General features: G+C 47.0%; 2 protein-coding genes and 1 non-coding gene across 3 annotated transcripts; 1 reads left to right on the top strand and 2 right to left on the bottom strand.

Moving 5' to 3' along the window:
* Window positions 1-13,679: 13,679 nt before the first annotated feature.
* Window positions 13,680-18,131, bottom strand: LOC120849697 (trypsin-1-like). The gene is made up of 3 exons (XM_042288357.1): window positions 18,050-18,131; window positions 14,044-14,204; window positions 13,680-13,847 (listed from the first exon to the last, which is right to left on the bottom strand). Exons 1-3 carry the CDS (start codon window positions 18,129-18,131, stop codon window positions 13,680-13,682), a joined length of 411 nt encoding a protein of 136 aa, XP_042144291.1.
* Window positions 18,132-23,363, bottom strand: LOC121834644 (transmembrane protease serine 2-like; the record flags this gene model as incomplete). Its single annotated transcript, XM_042288356.1, has 4 exons — window positions 23,342-23,363; window positions 22,918-23,116; window positions 22,501-22,513; window positions 18,132-18,233 (listed from the first exon to the last, which is right to left on the bottom strand). Coding segments are annotated over exons 1-4 (336 nt in total), but the record flags the coding sequence as incomplete, so codon positions are not given.
* On the top strand, window positions 20,356-20,437 carry Trnas-aga. Its single transcript has one exon. It is a non-coding gene; the product is annotated as a tRNA-Ser (tRNA).
* Window positions 23,364-23,550: the final 187 nt, after the last annotated feature.

Genomic DNA, 23,550 nt, shown 5'->3' with positions numbered 1-23,550 from the left:
TAAATTTGAGGGATGTATTTTTTCCCACAAAACTGTATTTAATTATAATTGTATTTGAAATACCCACGTTTTAGTATTTAAATACACACGTCAAATACATTACCCAATTTGTAATTAAATACAAATGCAAAATACACAAAGTATTTGAAATACGTATTTCAAATACTTGTATTTGAAATACTGCCTATCCCTGCTTTCTAGCTATCCCCCACAGCCAGCATTACCTACTTGAAAGCATCTCTATCCTTGCCTAACCTCTACCTTTGGAGAAAAATATGCATCCTACGTTTTTTTTACAAGATACATCCCTTTCACGTTTAACTTCGCGGAGCACTGTTTTCAGAATTTTCTTGCATATCATCACGCACCAGTCCACCAGAAGTAAAAATCCCTTATTGCAGCAAATCTACTTTCAATGCCTCCTTCTTACACCCGAACTCAATTGACTGGAATCGCCTTCCCGCAGTCAGAGTTTGATTTTTGGAATTTCAACTACCAATTTGGTAAACCGTGTCGTGCTAATCTTGTATATTTGCCTTTTTAATATTTTTGTACCTTTACGTTTATATAAAGGTGCCCACTCCTGTCTTTAATGCCTTCAATCCCCCCCCCAGATGAAATAATGCCATATAATTTGAAAGCTAAATAGGTTATTTTTCTTCCTTAATATTTTTCTATTATTTTAAATATTGTTATATCTTTATGGGCCTAAATCTAGTTCCCCTTTTTTGTTTTATTTTCTGTCAAAGTGATCAAACATACATCTATACACCAGAATCGGCAAATCGTGAGTTTCGCAAGTTGGCTACATGGCAAAGTTTATCGGCAAAAAATGCTAAGGGCAGTAGCATTTCAAGCGCTTGGTAGGTGAAGTGGCGATAGGAGCTAGCGGTAAAGAGGGCTAGAATTATATATTTAGAAATGGGATAAAACATGCTTGACTAATTCAACGGCGTAGATCTTCGCATGCGACTGAGTTTCCTATGAATGTATTTGTGGCGCCATCTCCCGATAGGCGCAGCTGGCAGACAACAGGATGTGTCGTCTCCTTGCTGCGCCTGTTGGGAGATGGCGCCACAAGTTACAACCATCACTTAGCCATCGGTAACTTGGTCGTTGGTGAACACGTCCGCCGTTGGGCATAGCAAGTTTATCGTTTTCATTTTTTACAGGAGGATAGCTACGCTTTGATATTCCACAAGCTAAAATATACTACCTAAATCCACATTCGGTGAAATTTTACGTTTGTTATGCGCATGCAGCAAAATGTTCGGTTCGTTTAACGGAGCTTAAATTCATTGTAACCACCCTATTCGCGACTTCAGTGACCTATAAGGGGAGCCATCTCTTTACAAAATCCGCAGCTTGGAACAGGTCACGTCGCTCGGGTCGGCCAGACCGGCAGAACGGGAGTTGCATCCAATTTAGCAGAGCTTCTTGGTTTAACGCCCTACCCTCCGGATGTCTGAACTACGACGGTTAAACGTAGTCGGCGCACCTGAACTACAGAACATAGGTTTCTTTTCCTAGCACTGTGTAATAATTTTGTATCAATGTTTTGGTTTTGAGGAGTTGAGTCGAAAGTACATGTTCGGCAACTCTAATCAGCCCTAATCAGCTTTTATCAGATAACGACGACGGTGACGGCGACTAAATGCGGCGAGCAAGTGTTCTAAAAGGCATATTTCACGCATCGGAACGAAAGAAGGAGCATTCCCATTAGAGGGCAACATAGAGAACTCGTAGAAACTGCGCGATGACGAGCCAGCCGAGCACGCGCTGTCGTTGCTTGAGGTCGGGATGAAACAAAAGCACAAAGCGCATTTGGGGAGAGGGAGGGGGAAGGGTAAGCAAACGTACGAGGTGCGCAAAGAGCAGATGAACTTGCAGGCCGTATAGCGACACTGGGTGTAAGGTTTAACTAACTAGTATAAACCTCGTCGGCGCGATTTCGCTGCTCGCGAAATTTTTGGAGCGTGCGCTTGCACGTTTTAGAGACAGCTCCAACCGCCGTCTACAAAGAGCATAGGTTGCTCGAGAATGACAAAAATCAAACCAGAGCATCTTCAGCGGCAGTTTACCCTCCGGTGTATCATTAAGCAACTGATAACGCATTTTAATATCGGTTTTAGTAGATGTCGCGGAGTCATTTTGATGAATATGCGCTTGGCATAATGCGATTATGTAGCCTAAATGTGCAGCCAAAGTTGATACACTTGCGTTTGACTCCGACCGACTGAAACAAAGCCGGTCTTTAAGCCTCTTGTGACGGCTTGCTACTGGCTGCAAAGTCGTCACACGAGGCTTAAAGAGCGGCCTTGTCTTAGTCGATCGCAGTGCAACGCCAGTGTGTGAACGAACCTTGAGTTTCCACTATCATCGCCCGGGATTCACACAGACCATCACTGCATCGAACTTGAATCCAAACTCTGAAGGGCATTGATGCGAATCACGAGCAGATGACTTCTCGTGACCCTACTACTTAAAAATTGAAGACACATTACTGCTGCGGTGCAGGCATTGTGTAAAGTTTCGAAGCACGGGTGATCGTGTTGTTGTTGTAGCTTCGAAATTTGTGAGACCACGCTCCATGTCTTCCAAAGGCCAACACTTCTCACTATTCGTATTTAGCGACAGAGAGCTACAGGGTTGCTGGGAAGGGGTTTCTCAAAATAATGTAATCGCGAAATCGGCCTAACTGTTTCAGTGTTGTCGAGGGACCTTTTTGACGAGAGAAGCCACCAAAGGAAGCATAAAACGCGCTGACCGGCCTGGGTGGTTCAAGCTTCCAGCTGATCGCAGTCACAACAATACTCAGAAAAAGCAGCCATCGAACCAATCTTGACTGCTACACCCACGTTCCTTCCCGTGAAATGGCTTAAATTTCAACTACACGAAATTTGTCACCCTCACGTCGGTGTTTTACAAGGTTATATACATATCATTTATCAGTTAGCAAGTGGTTGGTATCTCGAAAGTGATTAGAGACCGACAAGCCTTCAAAACATTTTTTCGCAGCATATATTCAATAAAGTCGAAGCCTGTGACCATATATCGGCGTAGGCAGGATTTCAACAACTTTGCCGTTCTAAGGAACGGAGGTGATGAAAGGGAAACAACCTATTACGTTCCAGCACGTTAATGAACACCAAGAAACATCTGAGAAATCTTCAGGCTTGCGCCAGTTTACTTCGTTCGCCAGCACCGACAACAGGTCATAGCGAAAGCCACCTGAGCCGGCGAGAGTCGCGTGACGACCTGTCTGGGCTAGTTCACGGTTTTCCCACAAGGTGTCGTCCGTTTTACTGGAGTCACAAATAGTTGGCGACAAACGACGAAGCATGAAAGACGTCGCACGGCCGTCTGCCGTTAGTCCGGTTGCAGCGCTTTCTACATGTGACGAGTTGAACCGTGCAACTCACCAGTCGTGTCAGTCTGTTCGTACATACAACCATTAACCAATTATGGTACGACGGTAAGGCCTTGTCAGAAAAAAAAGAAAGGTTTTCGAAAGGTTGACTGGGAAGAGGCGAGCTTCGAAAGAAGATGGCTCTGGGAAGCTACGGGGCGAGAAGTCGTGCCCCCTCCTAGTATTTTTAACCTCCATAAGTCTGGGAGCCTTCAGGACGTTTTTCGCACATTGCAAGGGCTTTACACACTTTTGGAAGTTTGTAGCCATAGTTTTGATATTGGCTAATCTTCTAAACATAATAGCGAGCCAAATAAAACAACAAAGTAATCACATCGAACTAACCAGCTAGGGCAGCCCGTATGCCCCAGGACAAAGCGGATAAAATGCAGAAGATACTAAAGACCAACATGGCAAAGTCAAATTTAAGCTGATCTATCATTCCAGAGCTTATGAAGAGCTATGACGGGAGACTAAGTTTCTTTTCTTATTTTTTCAGCAAGGCCTCGGTGGTAGAGGAGGGAAGGATATGAATATAATCCTTGTACCCTTGGTTGCTCTGATTCCTAGACGGCTTGGTTGCCGCGTGCTTTTCATTAACGCGTGTGGGATTCCCCTTTTTGGGGGTGCCACTTATAAACACAAAAGGTTCCTTGGGTTCGTATAAAGACGTGTTTATTGTCTGAAATGTCAACACGCTTCGCTCTTAGACAATGAAAAGTCTGGGCGCTGGCTCAATTGCCAGTATCACCCGGTCGGTTTCCCGCGCTGCCGCATTAGGCAGATTCACGGGAAGTCGGAGGCCCACAAAGAAAAACCGAGCTCCGTTGAGCCAGGGCCTCCGCCGACGAGAGCCCCTGGCCCACCTTCGGGGCCAGCTTATGTAGCCTCGGAGAATGGACGCGCCCGGGGAGGCCACTAGCAGTCGCGTCCATTATAACTCTCAAGGGTGTGCCGAAGGCGCGTTCACCCAAAAGGGCAAGGGAGAGCCGGCCCCTTCGGGGAATTCGGCCTCGTGGTTCCTTGCATCCGGGAGGCCGACGCCATTGGTGACGACGACTCCCACGGCCTGCTTGAAGCTAGGCCTGGATAGGGATAGAGGGAACCCAATGGTTCCCACACTCCCCCCTTCTCAAGGCTAAGGTAGGCCTAAAAATAAAATGGCCTACCGGCTCTCAAAAACAAAATAAAAAAAAAAAACGAAACGCTAGAGCGAAAGAGCATGCCGCGAAGAAAAGTAAAGAAATAAAAAAACGATCAGCGCGGTACATGCTGAAAACTCTAGCTCGCTGCTTGACAGTAGACCCCGGGTGCAGCCGAACTCTGCAGCCCACGCTTCTTGGCAGGCTTACCGGGAGTAGCGTTGCAATGTCCGTGTAGTGGCCTGGCTTGTGCAGGAAGGACGGCCCGGACACTCCATGACGAAATGTTCGAAGAATCACAGAAAGTACGGCGGCTGGGCATCTCTCCTGGGGGACGCACTAAGTGGCACGGGCACTGTCACTGCGTGCGTGACGGGATGCGAGCTGCTTGCTGTCGGCACGGGTCCACAGCCCGGGTCCGCGACTGGATGCCACGTGTTGCTGGGCTGAGGACGAGTCCAGGCAGCGGGAGGATGGCTGCCGCCATCTTGGCCAGCAGCCGACGAGCCGGATCTGGACACGCAGGCCGGCGACGCTGCGGCGACGATGACGCTCCCTGGCGTCGATGCCACCTCGATGTGGCCCCATGAGTCAGGAAACGCCGGCCACTGGAATGCGGCCTGCCTTCTGCCGCCCTCTCCCGTTTCTTTCCCCAAGAAGGAAGCTTCGGAAATTCCGAGCAAGGTGGAGCCGTCCAACTGAGGACACTCGACCAATCTCTGGGTGCACAAGGCCCCAGAGATAAAAAAAAAGAGGCAGAGACAAAGGTGTCTTTTCTGCCGTGAGTCACGTGCATCACACTGGCTCGGCTCGCGAAGTTATTGTGAAAATAGTTCCACGACTCCGCTTAATGTGAACACGGATGTCCACATACCAAGCTGACTCGCGTCACCCCGGACAATGGATTTGTTGGGGACTATTCGAAGAGGCAAAGTCCTTTGTAGCTGCTTTTGCTAACGATGCCTAATCGCTTCGATTTGCGGGTGCAATGAAATGTCAAATGCGCCACCCTGTCCTTTCTTGTGATATTGAAACGATGCAGGGCTGCTATCGGGCAGGCTCGCCAACATTGTTATTTTTCAAACATGTTAGCTTTTACCTTAGGCTAAAACATAAATGCCTGTGGCCAGGTATAGCACAGCGACCTAACTTCGAAAAGTCTTGGAGCCGCGTGCTGCCCTGGCCAACGCGAACAAAGGAGAGCACCAAATGCAACTCCCAGCCGCGCAGGACAGCCACCGTGAACTGCAGTGTTCGTAGAGGCCAAGCGACGTAGCACGAGTTTATCCGCATCAGCAAGAACAGAAACCGATCCCAAATCACAAAAAAGAAACCCCGTGCCAATAGCAGTACCAGACTATTTACGGCACCGATTGGCAACAACACGAGTTGCTCGACCCGGCGAGTACGCTGCCCGGCTGCCAAAGCCCGTCTGCAACAATACGAGTTGCTTAGCGACGTTAGTGGCGAGCGTACCGCCCGGCGGACGCACCGCCCGACTCCGCAGAGTCCGCGAAAATATTTACAACTATTCACATATTTACACCCCGGATCGTTCTGCTGAGCGTCAAAAACTCATCGGTGCTACCGTCGATTCCCAACGAACACCTCGAGTGCCGTGGTTCACGATCTCGTCCAGTGACCGCGTGGCGGTCACCTTAGTCGGACACGCAATCATCCCGGGACGCTGTTCAACCTGTTGCACTGTCCGGTAGCACGATTGAACCGCTCCCGGACCCCGCGGCGTTTTCACATTTAACGTCGCTTTTACGGGGTTGCAACTTGATAGGTGGCCCTCAAAGGTTCCTAACGTAATTGTTGCGTGCGACGCTCACTGACTTTTGGCCGGAGTCGATCGCGGGTAAACGGAACATACTCAATTCTAGTAGCCGAAAACCATGCTCACGCCAGTCCTCTGTCCCTTGATAGCGGGAAGGAAAGACGGAGTAAAAAGGAAATCATTTTGACTCACTCAGTTTTCCCGGGGGCCTTTGTTCCGGGGTCGCTTGGTCAACCTGATGGCTACTGGTCCGTCGACGCGGCGACGAAGGGCACCATCGGCGGTCTCCGCAACCTCGCTAGACTGGGACCGGTGTTGCAGGCACAGCGCATTTTCTCGCTCCGAGATACGCTTTTAGTTTGTGCGCTGACGGGGTGTCCACTCTGGGTGGGCCCCGCGAGCCGTCTCGAAGGCAAAAAGCTGCACTTGCTTCGTGTTGCGTCAACGTGCTTTGTTCGAGAACGGGCTTGACCTCGAAAAGCGCAGATGCACCTCCCCAGCGAAGTAGGCTGGCGTCGTCCCGAAAGGGAATGCCTCGGACGTATTCCGGGCGTTTAGTCACCTCCGTTTGGAAGCGAGCTCGGCTGAAAAGACACTGCATTGTGTCCGTGCGTGGCTGACGTGGCCACTAAGCCGTTGAGTGGCGTTGGGTGTCCGGCGTTCGCCTCTCCCTTTGTCCACCTGTTTGATCCTTGGCCGGAAATTGACCTGGTTCGCTATCTTAGCGAAAGGAGATGGATGCTGCTGTCTTTGGAGTCCACGGTAAGCCGCACGTTGGGGCGCCAGATGTGGGATTTCCCCTTTGGGGGGGGGGGTTACCACTTAGAAACACAAAAGGTTCCTTGGGTTCGTATAAAGACGTGTTTATTGACTGAAATGTCAACACGCTTCGCTCTTAGACAATGAAAAGTCTGGGCGCTGGCTCAATTGCCAGTATCACCCGGTCGGTTTCCCGCGCTGCCGCTTTAGGCAGATTCACGGGAAGTCGGAGGCCCACAAAGAAAAACCGAGCTCCGTTGAGCCAGGGCCTCCGCCGACGAGAGCCCCTGGCCCACCTTCGGGGCCAGCTTATGTAGCCTCGGAGAATGGACGCGCCCGGGGAGGCCACTAGCAGTCGCGTCCATTATAACTCTCAAGGGTGTGCCGAAGGCGCGTTCACCCAAAAGGGCAAGGGAGAGCCGGCCCCTTCGGGGAATTCGGCCTCGTGGTTCCTTGTATCCGGGAGGCCGACGCCATTGGTGACGACGACTCCCACGGCCTGCTTGAAGCTAGGCCTGGATAGGGATAGAGGGAACCCAATGGTTCCCACACGCGATAGCGTTTAGGAGCTTGTGTCGCGAAAAAGCCGATGTCGGTTGTGTTGTGATGGGAAAATCCTGTTTGGTCGATAGGGTCATGACGACACAGCCACATGAACTCGAGCGGGAATTTCAAACAACCCACAAAGCTCACGTGAAACGTGATATCACGCGTGGAATGAAAGCGACTAAAAACATGACGTATATTACACATTAAAGATCTCCAACTGTCTCCAATAATTTCACTCAATAAAGTGAATCTGCCCTAAAAAAATGAAGAATATTAGACTGAATTTGAACCCACGACCTTTCGGTTTCCAGCTAGTCCCGCTACTGACTAGAAAACGCAAGGCCTTTTTTATGGCCTGTTTGATACAAGGCACAGAGTCAATCAGATAACTTCACTAGCGTTCTACACACATCGGCCGCTCGTTAGCTTGAGTATTTGTCACTAATAAGGTTTCAGATCAACAAGTTTGTCTAGCAAAGGCAGCCAATCTGGTGGATCCCTCTTCGAGTTCAAAACTTCTCGTAAGTAAAAGACACTCTCGACGAGGTAGTTTCAGCCCGGTCGAGCATTCATGTTGACATATCGTATTGCCATCCTAGACTGCCACATACTGCGGAGACTCAACAACATAAACAAGTCATAGGGCACGCCCCCTTTGGTTCCAGTCGTGAGGAAACGGATGCCAAGTGCCGATAGAGGCAAATCCTTTATTAAAGTACGCTGCAGAATGTCCCAGTGAAACACTGCGTTTCAGCAGTCTAGAAAAATATAAATTACAATTTGTTTGCAATTTACATCGCTGAGAATCAATTCACCAGAGCAAAAAAATTGGTTTCCTGCAGCCAGTCTTTGACAGAAAGGGTGCCACTATGTAATTGAGAAAAAAAAAATAATTTTATTGTAGGGCGCACAGGCATCTTTATGACTCTTTTTTAAACACGCTTTCCCGTGTCTAGAGCTTATAGGGAGCAATACACGGGTACCGGCACCACTACGTCGAATAAATCCTTGTACAAACGTTTTCGTAGAAGCACATTTAGGTACTCCATTGGAAATCGCATTTGCAAAAATCGAAAGGCTTGCAGCACTTCATACAGAAAACCATGAACTCGTGAACATTGAACATCACTAGAAGAGACAACGAATTCAGGGAAGTATAGTTCGCAGAAAGAGGTCCTCCTGATCTCTCGAAAACAAATCTGGATGCCACCTGACGAAGAAACAAATGAGGTAAACCCAGTTCGCTACTTTATACAGCACGAAACTAATTTGAACAACTTGTTTTTTCTATCCCAAACCCCATACAAACACTGCAAACACTCTATGCTGCTTCTGGACTCTGACCCCCGATATCCACAACACTTAGAGGACGTACCGAATGTTTGTAACCGTAAACATTTCACAAACTGTTGATTGGGCGAACATCCCCTTACAAAAAATGTACTTACACCTTAGAGACTTTCTACATGAAATAGTCGTTAGAAGGAGCATAGGGTCTTCCTAGGTGGTGTAGCACGATTGCCCCGCGTGCAGAATCCCTGTCGCAAAAGCACCGCTTCATTAGCTCCGCTTCTGAAAAACCCCGGGTTCAATTACTCCGTCTCATATTTTTAACGTGCCAAAAGCCCCGTCCTCACTGTCCCTGTCCCACCCTCTTCGCGCTTCAACCATCATTGTTCCGTGTCTTAACCTAATCTGTCGAGGCTGTACAAAGGCTCTTTTAAGTGAAAGGAACAACGGAACACATAGCTTGCATCTGACGTCATTCGCGGCCATCTCGGTAATTTATGGACCGCGAGCGTTCGGTTCGCCGAGGCTCTGGGTATCGCCATGTTAGTTGCACACCATAGAAGTTGTTGTTCGAAGAAACCACTTAGAAATAACCGTCCCTACCAAACAATGGCGACAGTTGCGAGCTATGTATAAGGTTAACTTGAACCGCCGAAAACCTTAGAATGACGTACGAGTGGCCAAGTACATAATTCTGCATCACCACCAATGCAGTCTACTGTCATGGAAGCAGTCTTGGGTAAGTTACTTGTAAAAAAGTAATTCGTTACAGTTACAGTTACTTTCAGTAAAAAGTAGCGAAGTTACCGTTACAGTTACCGCAACAAAAAAGTAACTCGTTGCAGTTTCAGTTACTTTTAAAAGTAACGACGTTACTTTTCAGTTACTTTTCTATAGCGCTAAAAATTTACGAAACACTATAAAACGGCCTCACCAAGTTTTTTTTCATATAATTAGATATCATGCTTTTAGTTTATGTTGAGACTTAGAAGCAGTTGTTTTTTTGGAAATAGTAGTTGAAAGTTTCCCTCCTCGTTTGATGGCGAGCACGCCCCTGCCCCTGCTGAACAGGCCCCACGCAACCAGAGCAACAAGCAAACCCCGCGCAAGCAGCAGTAAATTTTGCCTCAACTGTTGCACCACGCCGGAGTAGTGGCGCTAATCAGAATACGAAACATTCGCAGTGCCCTCCGTGTGTATTGTTGTTTCACGGTTGATTCACCTGATTAAAAAGGGTTTGCACAAAAAAAGAACAACCGCAACAAAGATAGGGCTTTAAGATATACTAAGATGTAAGTGTTCTGCCACAAAGTACAAACGCGTGCAAAACATAACTAGATTTTTTATCACATCTATATTCGGGTCGTGACTCGCAAGGAAGAACGTGTTCACAAGTTTGTTCAAGGCCAACTTGACACTCGCAATGTCGAAACAGGCAATTTGGAAAGTGCAAGAAATAGCTAGATTGTACTCGTTCAATGATATATTATTCATAAAAAACTGGAAAGTAACGAAAAAAGTAACGTCGTTACTTTCATCGTTACCTCAGAAAAAGTAGTAGAACTACAGTTACAAGTTATATTTTTAAAAAGCAACTCGTTACAGTTACAAGTTACCAAAAAGTAACAAAGTTACAGTAACGCGTTGCTGGTAACGCGTTGCTATTTAAGACTGCATGGAGGGAGCTCACACACAGATTTAGACTTTATCAACCTAAATAAATACAAATTCTTTCTTTTTTTAGAACAGCCTAAGAAGATTTGAATTGGTGTTTGGTGTTGCAATAAGTATGGCGCCATGAGCTGCAGGTTAACAGTTTTGACAGAAATTACTTCGTCGGATCTGTTTATCCGCGTCTGTTTCAGAGTCGACGAAAGCTTTGGTTCAACGCTTATCGATAAAAGCCGTCACTTCAAATGCTTTGCCATGTGACTGACCCTGCTTGTTTTCACTTCTAACATCGCAAGGCGTGACAATGTTTATCACACACCTGAAGAACGGGAAGTTTTATCTAGTTATTCCTTACTTTAGTCCCGGGCACGGCAGGATTACGTTACACAAGGTCTCGTGCACACTTACTGTAATTTAGTTAAAAGCAGAATGCTCCGCCGTCAGATTGAAGTCCCGGCGTCTTGGGCCTCTGGAACTGGGGCTTTTGAAAGCGGGGCAAAGAGGGCGGGTCGTTTTTCGCGGGGTATTTGACACGGGGTTTTTGACATGGGATGCTTTCGTGCACCACCCCTTCCTAGGAATACCATGAGCGCTAATACCTTCCTGTTATCCTCCCTGGTGTCTCCTATAAAAAAGTGGCCAACAGACATCCTACAAACATTCTAGATCTACTGACCTGCTAAGGACGTCCCATGGGAACCCTAGATTTATGTTAGTTCTAACACCAGATGAGGTTTAGTTGAAAGACAACTGTAGGATTTTACTACAAAGACAATAGGATGCACGTGGCATGTGTTTTATAGGAGGCTCTCAGAAAGAGCCTAGGACGTCCACAGCCATAGGATGTGGAGACCCTACGCTCCAGCGGGGGACGTCCACAGCCATAGCAACATAGGCTCCTAGAAGGAACCTATGATGCTGCTACAAAGGTAATATGATGGTCGTACTAGGCTCCTGGGAGTAGCCAAGGACGACCTTAGCTAAATTTGATAGAGCAAGCTGCTGATAAAACAGACACAAGGGATTGATTTCAAATTTCCTCGAAGTTTATTACGTACAACCTATTTTGTAGACAGTATAATAACGTGCAAGCTATCTGTTAAATGAGAAGAGATACTACTAAGCTGTTATACCACTCAGAAGATTGCAAAGCAAACAAGAACTGGGATAATGCTACAGGTAATCTGGAAGAATACCCGTAGAAGAACGGTCAATCGTCATAGATAAACTCAGGAGAGCGTGTGGGTTAAACATATGGTCTTGGTTTTTAGAACGCTAACGGGTGGACAACGCGTTCGTGGTTGTCCGTTGTCCGCCCGTTAGTGTTCTAAAAACCAAGGAACTAGGTCAATTGTCACCAAGTGGAGGTTGCATGCAATGTGCTTACAATAAAATTTTCGACCTTCAAAGATGTAATCGGAGATCTATGCCGACGCAGGCTGTTAACAACAACCACACAAAAACAAGAAGGAAAAGATCCATGAAGATTCAACACGATGTGGAGCAAGTCATTTCCCGAACCGAACACTAAACTTATCACAAGGATCTCTTGAACTTCTTTGAAGAAATTCCTTGCTGCCGACATACGCGTAGGACTTTTCGGACCCTGGTAGCTTTGGTACGCTTCGAATACGTTGTCGCGGAGGACACACCATATGGACAGGAGATCGAACTATAGTGGGCGCTCTGACCCGTTTGTTTCCGCACACCCCGGTGTTTACTCAATACAAGGCCTGTGCACATGCCCACAGGCATTATGGGCATGTCCATGTTATCTTCTACAATAGAGCGCGGGGCACAATGTAATGTAAAAAGCACTAACAATGGACGAAGTAACTTTAAGTGCCAGATCTATCACGAAAGCAGTCGTCCGAGAATGCGAGCTTGACCCACTTAGGCTTTTGTGCTGAGCTGGCACCGTGCATGCTGCATTGTTCATGCAGGCGGGAGTGGTAACAAAAGACTAATAGTCAGTGCCTCGGCGGACACTCGGGTAGTGGCACGTGTTCAACCATGATTGGACACTTCACCGCAGTGCACTGCGGTGATGAAAATCGCCGAATTCTAACAATGCTGGAGCTCAACACGGTTTTTCTACTTTGCCAACCCTAGCGCGTGACTATGTGATCACGTTGGCAGCATAGGATAGGCAACAGGCCAAGTGGTCGCTTGTTCTGGCTCCGAGTTGAGGGGATGAACGATGCTCATATTTCTCGAATTTTTTGGGCGACTGCCATTGCCTAAAAAAAACAAGAAAAAAAAACTAACGCAAGTTTTTGAGCTATTAACGCTACCGAGTGATTTTAAGTAGTATTTAGGGAAAGTGAAGAAATCGTTTTATGGCTCCTTCAAGTGTGAACATAGTGGTAGTGATAAAATGCGAAGCTTTGAGAACCTGACGTTACCTGGATCAAACTATACGAAATAATGAAATTTGACAATGAGTTGACGCTCACCTAAGCCTAATATTTATATTATCGAAAAATTGCATTGTGCACGCCTGTAACATTTATTTCAGTAAACAAAACGAATGTCAGCATGAAGGAAAACAAGATGTTCTTTCTTGCTAGTGAGTTTCTTTCTTACTGAGATAAATACTACAGGCCCCACAATGTTGTCTTGGTTTGATGAACATTTGGCTTTGGTGGATGTCGGCTCATAATGAATTCTGTTTGTGTGTCTTTGATCCAGGTAACGCCATATTATCAAACTTTCGCATTCTATTGCCAACTCGCCAGCTTCATATTCTCACCGAGTCTCAGCTGCATTGCATGCCTGCAATGCGTGTTTGTTTATGCGGATAAAAAAGCCGCCTCTAACGTTTTCGATCGGACAGAGTAAAATCGTTCAAAGTCAGGGATAGACATGTCGATAAATATTTGATAAAATTTAAAGTGTCAGGAGCCGTTTTGTGAATCCAACACAGCAGAAATTAAACTTCTATGAGTTAACCCTCGTCGTCTTGCCGTCTATAGAGTTGTGCAGGCCTTGAAGGCTGTGTATTAGCTGTTTCCGGGTTTACTTGAAACACTACCCATGACGTAGTAGTGTGTACGACGTGCAGCGAAGGTCGGGCCCATTACGGAGTCGCTCCAGCATTTAGCCAAATCCAAAACAACCGAGTTGAGACCCTCGCGAAGACTGACGGCTGATTTGGGGCGGCGCATGTTGTCCCCCACGATGTCAATCCGGCCAGCACGTAGCGGCCGTCACGCCTGGCACATTGAAGGGGTCCTCCGGAATCGCCCTGAAAATTAATATCAACGGTCCTTTGAATATGTCACAAAAAATAAGAGATCGCGTTATGACATTTTTCAATCCTGCTCCCCCCTCCCCCCGCCCCCCTCAAAAAAAGAAAAAGAAAAAGAAAAGAAAGGGCGACGATTAAGAAAATAATTAATACGACGGGTGCTATTAGTTCTTTCGAACACTTGATCGCTTACCTGGCAGGTCGCTTTTCCGCCTTCTTTGAGTCCCGCGCAAATCATCGTGTTTCTGTCGACTTGGTTAATGCCTCTGTAGTCCCTACTACATTCATCGTATGACACGATGGGCAAATCTACTTTCAGCAGATCGGGATTCGCGGTGCTTCCCCCTTGGGACCCTGCAGGTTGCGCGACGAAGTAAAAAAATAACACGCGTTATTTGCCGAATAAGAAATATATACATTTAACCACATGCCTCTAAATTAACAACGACTTCCATCTCATTACCTGATACAAACATTTGTTTAGAAGGTTAAATATAAAAAAGTCCTATGCTACAGCTTTTGGTTGAATCCAGTGTAAACTTCATCGGAGTTGTAACTTGTCATTAAAATCTTTTGGTTTAATTGCACAAATTAAGTTATATATATTAAATCTAAAAAATAAACGAAAAAAAAAGAACGCGACAAAGGAGTCGGATGTGTCTATCGACCAACACACTGTTTACAAACAAGTTCGAGTTGGCCCGGACGGGTTGTGGGCACTGCGCGTGCGCAGTGACCACATTCGCCTGAGGCGAAGCATCTGCGCATGCGCAGTGGCGACACAAGCGCCACCGTAGTGGCGTGACATTAGAGAATTGAGTTGGCCGCTTGTCTAGATGCAGCGAATGCTACGAGGTAGTGGGACCAATCTAGCATCATGAAAAGCGCAGGTCACAAGATATTTCTCTTTGTGATTGGTTTAGCGATGACAGAATACGTACAACAACGTAACGAACATCATGATGGTGCACTTTTGACGCTGTCTGCTTTGTCCCATCAGCTTGTAGCGTCGGCTGCGTCTGGACGTAGGGGCAAACGAAAGGGGTGTAGCGACACTCAAAGCCAGCCTCGCCATGAACGACGACGACGAGGTTCAGCTGCCTCTGCAGCGCGAGCGATTAAAACAGTTCGAATCCAAAACGCTGTCCGAGCTGGTTCCTTTCGTCCCAGCTCCCAACAGATTTGGTGACCCGGAATCGAACTCGCTCCTTCAAGGTCTGCTGCTTCATGGCTCATTCCGGCGCGTCCAACGCTCCTGACGGCGACGCCCTCCAGTCTACCTTGGCAGCGGTCCAGAATTTTCGGCTACCACCATTTTGGCCGAAAAATCCGATCGTATGGCTCATGCAAGTTGAGGCCCAGTTCCGTCTCCGGCACATCACCAGCCAGGAGACGCAGTACCTTCACATCGTGTCCTCCTTGCCAGCCGACGTCGCCGAGGAGCTAGCCGACATTCTCGCCGCTCCGGATCCGGTCAACCCCTTCGACCAACTGAAGGCCGCCATCCTTGACCGCAAGACCGAGTCGGAGCGCAGCAGACTTCAACAACTCCTCAACACCGAGGAGCTCGGTGACAGACGCCCATCCCAGCTTCTCCATCGCATGCGTCAGCTGCTGGGAACCCAGAACCAAGACCCTAACAACCACCTCCTGCGTGAGTTGTTTTTACAACGGCTCCCATCGACCATGGTTCCGGTTCTGGCGGCCGCGGAAGACATGTCGCTCGAAAAGCTCGCTGAGCTTGCCGACCGCGTCGCCGACTACTCGCGGGCCGCTGGCATCAGCGCTGTCGCCAATAGAACGCCCACAACAACATCAGTAGATTCCAGTCTTTGTCGTCTTGAGGACCATGTCGAGACCATAAGTCGTCAGCTTGCCAACCTCGCACCCTTGTCACGACGTCGTGAACAACGGTCACACTCCCGCCAAAGCCTGCGCTCCCACTCAAACTCAGTAGAGCGCTCCGCCTTCTCAAACAGCAGTCAAGTTGGCTCGGGCTCGGGCGTCTGTTGGTACCACCGTACCTTCGGCAACGATGCCCGCAAGTGCAGCCAACCCTGCTCTTCGGTGGGAAACTACGAGGACCGGGCACTGACGGCGGCAAGTGATACCAGTCGACAGGAAAGCCGCCTCTTTTATGTAGTTGACAAGGTGGCTGGCCATCGCTTCCTTGTCGACACAGGAGCCGAGGTCAGCGTTCTACCGGCCTCTCTTTGGGACCGACAACGCAATCAAAAGACCTCCCCGCTCCAAGCGATCAACAACTCACCTATCGCCACCTACGGTCAGCGGTCCCTCACAATCAACCTTGGACTGCGCCGCACATTCCGGTGGCTGTTCATCGTCGCCGACATCAAGCAGGCTATCCTGGGAGCGGACTTTCTCAACTTCTACAAACTGGCCGTCGACATTCATTCACGACGCCTCATCGACCTGACGACACACCTCTCCGTGAATGGCGTGCTCTCTACGACCACGGCAACAGGACTTAGAGCGTTTTCACCATCAACGGCCTATGAGAAAATTCTCGCGAATTTTCTCATAGGTCTAAAAAATCCAGGATACCAGGTAGGTATCAATGCTGGTGTGAATTAAAGAACGATATTGGGCCATACGTTCAGTGCATTCTTTATTACAACGCATTGGATATCACCAAACGCACTAAGCATTTGGGAAATGGAAAGTCATAGCCTCGTTTCTTCATAACGTCTGAGGTTCCAACTTCCAGCTATTGCAGGATGTTGCTTCTCTACTAAATCCACCTATCCAAAATATTAATAAGAGGCAGTTTTTTTTTAAATTCAGTGGTTTATAGAAATATCTATTTCAAGGATTAGTTTAGTGAAACACTAAGAAGAGCATTGACACATTTTTGAAGTACCTAGAGGTATGTCATGTGCGTTATAAATAAAAGGTTTCTATGGAAGAAAAAGGATTTTAGCGCAATATTTAAGCCCGGATATAGAATACAGGTGGAGGTCACCACCCGCTCTAGTCTTCACCCACAGAAAGGTGGCCCCGACCATTACCATTGAATTTTCTCGGCTTCTCGGCCGAACACGTACGGAAGCCTAATATCTCCCTTTTGCGACGTCCGGTGCGTTTAGTCTTCCGCCTGACATCACCTACTAGCCGTGCGAGCAGATGCGCAGCAGCGTGCGGCATCGTCTGCTATTAGAACACACCCTTGGACAGCCTGAAATGTCCGTAAGAGGCTCCCATAAAAGCGGCGCGCTAGCATCCGCCATCGCTTGCGTCCGTCTTCTATACAGGGTGTGTGGAGGTAACCAAAACAGACCTAACCGAACTTCCTGGGGAAGCATGTTGCTTCTGCGGTTTGCTATTGTTTGTGTTTGTTTTTGGAGGACTCACAGTGAGTAGCGCGTACTTTAATAGTTTCACCGCCCAGGACTAACTGCGGTACCTCCTGAAATTTGCTTAAACAGGATCGACATGTCTTCTTGATTCCTTGGGCGAAAAGAAAGAGCACTTGTTCCTCGAAGAAATGACAAAGCTGCCGAAGGTATCGTGGGCGTATCTTCACGACTACGTACCTATTCGAGCCACCTGGTTCATATACCTGAGAACGTCTTTAAGCCGACATATCCTCAGACGCGTTCAACAACTTCGTGAACGGCAAGGGGTCGCCGATGGGCGCCTACCTCCCCCGGTCGAGAACATACGTGCCGAGCTTTCCCGCAGTAGTCGCCAAGCTGGGACTTGGTTTTAGCAATCTTCCAAAATATTTTATTACGCTTCCTTCAGTGCGACTCGAGTCTTTGTAATACCAATTTTTTTTTAGTTTTTACTAGCTTGGCTTGGTTCATCATTCCAACCAGAGCTCGGCGTTTTGACGTCCCCACACACCCTCCTCTCCCCCCTCCCTCAGTGTGTCGGCGCTTATAAAAAAGTAAAATATTTATATTAGGAGCAAAAGTTTATTTGGTGATCAATTTTGTGACCTATACAGGTATTTAAATTACCCTCTGAGTGGGCCAGTGTTTTTTTAGGCAATGCCATACTCATTAAAAAACAACACTCATAAACATCTTTAATGGCGAGGCATTTTAACAAACCAGGCGAAATCCACGTCTACCCATCTAGTTCAGAACTAATACGAAATATTTAGACATCTTTGTGTGCGTCAATTTTGTTAAAGACGCAGCTTGAATGTACGAGTTTAACGGATATTCGCTTACTGTCTTTGGTAAGTCCCCATCCACTGGCGGTGCAGATCTGTCCATCAAAGTTCTGGTTTAAGGTGGGAAGACAGATGGGCATCAAATGCTTCTCCTGGCCATTGAAGTCGAGGGTTTTGTTCAGCTTGAGGATCGCATAGTCGTAGGTAATTGTCTTCGAATTGTATAGTGGATGCATCATTATCTGGTTTGGTTGGAGAGTGAACAGAAATGAAGGCGTATATAAAAAAAAACCTTAGAAACTACAACAAACCGACTCTCATATGGAGTCCAAACTTTTACCTATATTGGAAAAGAACAGAAAGGCTTTTTTTAAATTTTCTTTGTGCAATGATCGCATTGCGGATAACAGTTTAACTGAAGATAAACACTAGGAAATAAGATTATGTTCGTTGAATATTCGAATCTTCGAATTGTTGCAAATAATGCGCTATTCGATATTGGCTTCGAGGTGAATTGCGATATTCGTACTTTTCGAAGTTCTTATCCTGGCAGGTTAGCCCCCTTGAACCCGCTCCTCACATAGCACCTTTGCGCAGCGGGGAAGACACACCCGGTGGAGCTCGCAAGCATCGCGGGTATTGCTTCTCCGGAGTGCAAAGGTGCTTGGCGAGGAGCGCACTCAACGGGGCTTACCCGCCTTGATTATGGAATAGTATGTTAGACAGCGATCTTTAAACAGCCTTCGTTTATCATTCGTCCGTGTTTTTTTTTTTTTTTTTTTTTTTTTTTTGTGGTCATATATAAAAGAAAGTATTTGCATGCAGCCAGAATATTGAAATATCCCCTCGCTTGAGACAGCTGGAACAAAGATGTCATTTTCATATCCTAGTTCGGGTATAGAGTTACATTGAAGTTAACTAACACTAGAAGAGGACGGCTGGAAGGTTGGAAGCAACCTTCTTGAGTTCAGCTGAATGTTAGTTTTAGCATGGTTCACGGTAGAGAAAGACTCACAGAAAGTATTTGATATTAAATTCGAAAATATTCGGCTAAAAAAACTATTCATTTCGAAATCGCTTCCAACTCGAAATCCACTATTTGTGCATGCCTAAAAAAGTGAGAAGTGCGTGTCCTCGATACAGACCGCTTCTTTGCTACACACTCAGAAAGTTTACACCCTTAAGGGTGTTGACAGTTCCAGAGACACATACAACATTTTCAATAATAAAATAAGATGACGTTGCACTTAATGCCCCTTATTTTTAAAGGGTGTTTGCCGCACTGATATCCGTTTTGGCCGAGGTTGGTTTAGCGACGAGCTCGAATAAGTATTGATTGTTCCAATGGTTTTTATATGGAGATGCATCACTTCAACTTTGATATATTATAATTATACTTTACGTGAAATATTGACGAGAACCATGCAGCATACGTGTAACCTTGGTAATTGCGGAGGCAATCACGTGGGAATAAGTATATTTAAAATGTCGAAAATGAAAGACGACGGAGAAGTCACTATGGTCCTTATTCCTTTCTCGTGCATCATGAATTGCGTCTGGTTTTTTTGTTTCTATGCATGCGAGATCTCCATGGGGTGGTTAATGCTGGTAGAAGTACTGATTACCCCCCAAAAAACTATCCCTAGAATACTGCTGAGATCATCAGCTTCCCATTCTTCGAGTGTCCACCAGTATCCTAAGGGTGCTGCCGTAACCTCCTTTGGGTGTTAATCCAGGTTCAAGTTGAACAACACTCCCAAGGGAGTAACACAGTTTAATGTGAAAACAAATTTTGGCTTCTGCGAACTTGGCTGTGGGGCTGCAAAATGTATATGAAAAATGTTTGCGTTAGAAATACAGAAAAAAATGACCGTATCTTCACGTTGTGAATGGTGTTGATTGGGGCGAAGCTCTGGTGGTGCTGATGATACTGATTTTATTGTTCATAGATAGTGCTGACGGTGCTGATTTTTTTATTGCTCATATTAAGTTCCGGGTTGCGTTTCGACTTCATTATTACTGCTTTATGGTCGGCGAAATGCAGAGTCAGTGGTTCTTCTAGCGGATCAGCTTGGATCCACTAGAAGCTGTGGGAACGCATCTCCACCGCTTAAGTCAACGGCCTATGTCAGAAAGAGAATGTGCGGTATGGAACTTGGTTATATACGCATTTGAGCCTTTGACCGCAGCGCCCTCTCGTCTATAAACGTTGAGCCAATGCATGCAAAATTTAACGTGATTATATACGCATTTGACCGCAGCGCCCTCTTTAGTATAGACGTTGAGCGGCTACATGCAACGTTTCATCCATGACATCCCCAGCTCTTGAGTTACTACCACATCTCAGAGCCCCTCACTCGCCCCGCAGTCGTGGCCGAGTGGTTAAGGCGATGGACTAGAAATCCATTGGGGTCTTCCCGCACAGGTTCGAATCCTGTCGACTGCGCAAACGTTTTTTCTCTTTATGTGAGCACGGATCCCGGCCGGACGAACGGACGGACAAGGCTAGACCCTAAGGAGCTTCGCCCCTAATATCAATTATATTGAAATATGATTTAATTATGTTTTTTTTTTTTCACATGCATTTTTTGTTCTTTTACGTTCTTTTTAACGTTTAGTTGGGGGGATGACATAAAGAGAATATGTTAGACGCTTAAGGCTGGTTCACACACGTGCGTTTGAGTGTAACGAAGTGCGTTTCGCCCACCCTGTGACCGCCTGCGACGAGAGAACACTCGCACACTAGCGCCGTCTCACAGGTTGCCCTTGAACGCTACCGATCTGCGTTTAAGTAGACCGAAGGCTTTGCAGTGCTTGGGAAATACAGCCTACGTAATATAGAGATCAAATGGTCGTTCCTAATATTGTCAAAATTGTTTGAAGCCCGCGATGAAAGATTACGTATTGAAGGAATTGGAAAAATCCATACGCAGATTGTCATTGTTCCAGGGCTACCTTACAGATGGTACCATTTTGAAAGCGTAGTCTCTCATCGCAATCGGACAAGAGCGGACACTGCGAAATAGGCTACACCCAAACGAAAATTTATAAACCATGCCTTTAGAGTTTTCAAGTATGGTTTTACTTGCTTTCTGCACACCAATCTTTTCTTCCGTGGGATCTTGAACTTGGAGATTTTGGTCACCGACCACAACGATGAATTCTGCTGGTGTTCTGCCTTCCCTACAAAGCGTGAAGCATGCGCACCATATTTAGGATTCAACTGGGAGCGCTTTTTGACTATTTGTTTGTTCAAAACGATACTTATTATTCCAGAGCATACTTTTCCTGCACTCAATGTAAAGCGGTTAGAGTTGCAGCTGTTCTGAATTAAGTAAAGAACAGCGTTTTACAACATTAAGGTTGTTTATAGCCTTCTACAGCAGCCAGTGCCAAAGAGATTAAACATGCTTGAAAACGCGGCACAAAACTGAATCTTGCAGCATTGTACCGGTGTGTATTGTCAGAGTCCTCCAATACGCTACTGGTCACAAAACTTCTCTTTACCGCTATGAAAGGGCTTGGTACGCGACCGCGCGGCGCTAGCGTAGGCAAGGGGGCTGCCAATCTAACCTGCACTGGTGGGAGTCTTGCCACCCACAGGTGTGTCGGAATTTCGAACCATTCTGAACGAGGGAGATTTACGTCGAGATAGTATGTCATCGCACTCATAGCGTTTCTTGTTAATGTAAACGACGTCGGCTCTGTAGCTGCCTCAAGGGAGAGCAGCACCCCTTGCCGCAGCTATCGACACTTCCCGAATTACGCGGTCTGATTTATTTTTCAGTACAGTGTGAATACATTTTTTTATAATGTGCACCAAACTTTGGCCAAAGTTTCGTGACCAGTAGGATATTGAAGGACTCTGGTGTTACTTTGTGTAAGCACTGCTACCCCAATAAACATTCTAGCTGTGATGTCGCACTGCACTAGAGCTGGTACCATTGAAGCGGACAAATTATTCAGCTAAGCGTAACGGTCTTGCACAGTGTGAAGCCACGTAACACCATAAAGTCACGTCATATTTTAACGTTACTTGACATCACGACGTAACGTGACATGGTCTTGATACGTCACTACCGGTGATACCACATATCTCTATTATAGGGGGCTGGATGGCGCAGAGCCGCTCTCCGAGCAGGGCGGAAGTGAAGCCACCGGAAGTTCGATGCTTATCCCGGAAGTTAGGCGTCTGCTGGGCCTCCTAGTGCATTCAGTCGATGTTTTGGTCCGTACTTTCCGGTGTCTCTGAGTAGGTTTTAATAATCATGCTCCGAATTAAATCCCGAAAATTAGGCGTTTGAACTTGGGACATATGCACACTTGATCAACTAGAATCTCAAAATGTTTACATTGAATGGCTTCCAATGACACTTCTCGGGTCCGCATACGCTCTTACTACGCAACAAGCAGGCTCTCTTGACGTGACAAGAAAAAATCCAGCGCCCTCGACGCTTCTCGGACCAGCACTTGGAAGGGTTACAAAGCCTGCCAAGCGCTCACTTCCGGGACAAGCCGCTTACTTCCGGTGACTTCATACCTGTTTGCCGAATGCGCCATCCAGCCCCCAATACTAGAGATCAGTGGGTAATACCTTGCATGGCGTCATATGACAATTTGACGTCACTTGCCACGGCAACACTACATAAAACACATCCGGGGATCCGTTACGAAACCTCACCCACAACGACTGCCGTCATATAAAATGCATTTTCTAAGCCTTTGTAATATTAGAAACATTTTGGGCTTCGGGTTTCATTAGCAGCTTGGGAGGTCACACGGCGCGTGCACAGTGCTACACCTCAAGCTGCTCGGGCGACTAAAGGCGTTGCGGCCCCCTATTTCTGAAACTCTCTATTATAACCATTATTGATCCAAGACAAATAAATACACGAACGCCATCCCTTAATTCTTTTTTGCACGTACACGCAGTGGGCCGCTGTCATGACGTGCTGTTTGTTAATGATGGACCCGCCGCATGTGTGGCCTCTCTCGTAGTTGGCGGTGACGTTGAAGATCCGAAGAGAGATCTGCCAGGGAAACTCGAGGGGCGCTGCCTTCTCTCCGCCCACAATCTGGGAAATTCCACCTGTGGCACCCTGGGCCCCACCACGGACGCCGCATTCTGCGTAGACAGAAGAATAAACAATAAAATTGGCGGCGACCTTTATTTTCAATGTTGTATAATTAGCGGTGAGCAAATCGTGGTTTGAATCGATCAGAGCTGTGCACTGCCCAGCTTCAGCACGGCAAAGAGAGCGCGTACTTAGCGGTTTTTATCGCACTGCGAAGGCTCTGAATGACACAGCGCTCTTCGACTCTAACCACGTTTCGCACACCTCTAACGAACCCTTTTCAAATGTCTGCGACATCGCGTGTTCGCCGTTGCTTGCTCTGAGCATGTATTGAGCACGAGGCCTGCGTCGGCTTTCGACGAGCCCTCGGATCTATGCATGTGCTTTGCGCCCAACAATGCTGCTTAATGGTCTTTCAAAAGGCTCTATGAAAACGCATGGGGCGCAGTGCTTCCAAAGAGATCACGTAGATTCATTTAGATAA

Source organism: Ixodes scapularis, unplaced genomic scaffold (genome assembly GCF_016920785.2).
Source record: "Ixodes scapularis isolate PalLabHiFi unplaced genomic scaffold, ASM1692078v2 ptg002085l_1__unscaffolded, whole genome shotgun sequence".
NCBI classification, from domain to species: Eukaryota; Metazoa; Arthropoda; class Arachnida; order Ixodida; family Ixodidae; genus Ixodes; species Ixodes scapularis.
This window is presented reverse-complemented; position numbering and strand designations above follow the sequence as displayed.

What these genes read in the sequence shown, in the direction of transcription:
- LOC120849697 (XM_042288357.1), bottom strand. Translation starts at nt 18,131, where the DNA reads ATGCCCATCTGTCTTCCCACCTTAAACCAGAACTTTGATGGACAGATC. An exon ending in ATGGGGACTTACCAAAGACA is followed by an intron (nt 14,205 to 18,049) that starts GTAAGCGAATAT and finishes CGCAACCTGCAG; the next exon opens with GGTCCCAAGGGGGAAGCACC. An exon ending in GCGGAAAAGCGACCTGCCAG is followed by an intron (nt 13,848 to 14,043) that starts GTAAGCGATCAA and finishes ATTAATTTTCAG; the next exon opens with GGCGATTCCGGAGGACCCCT.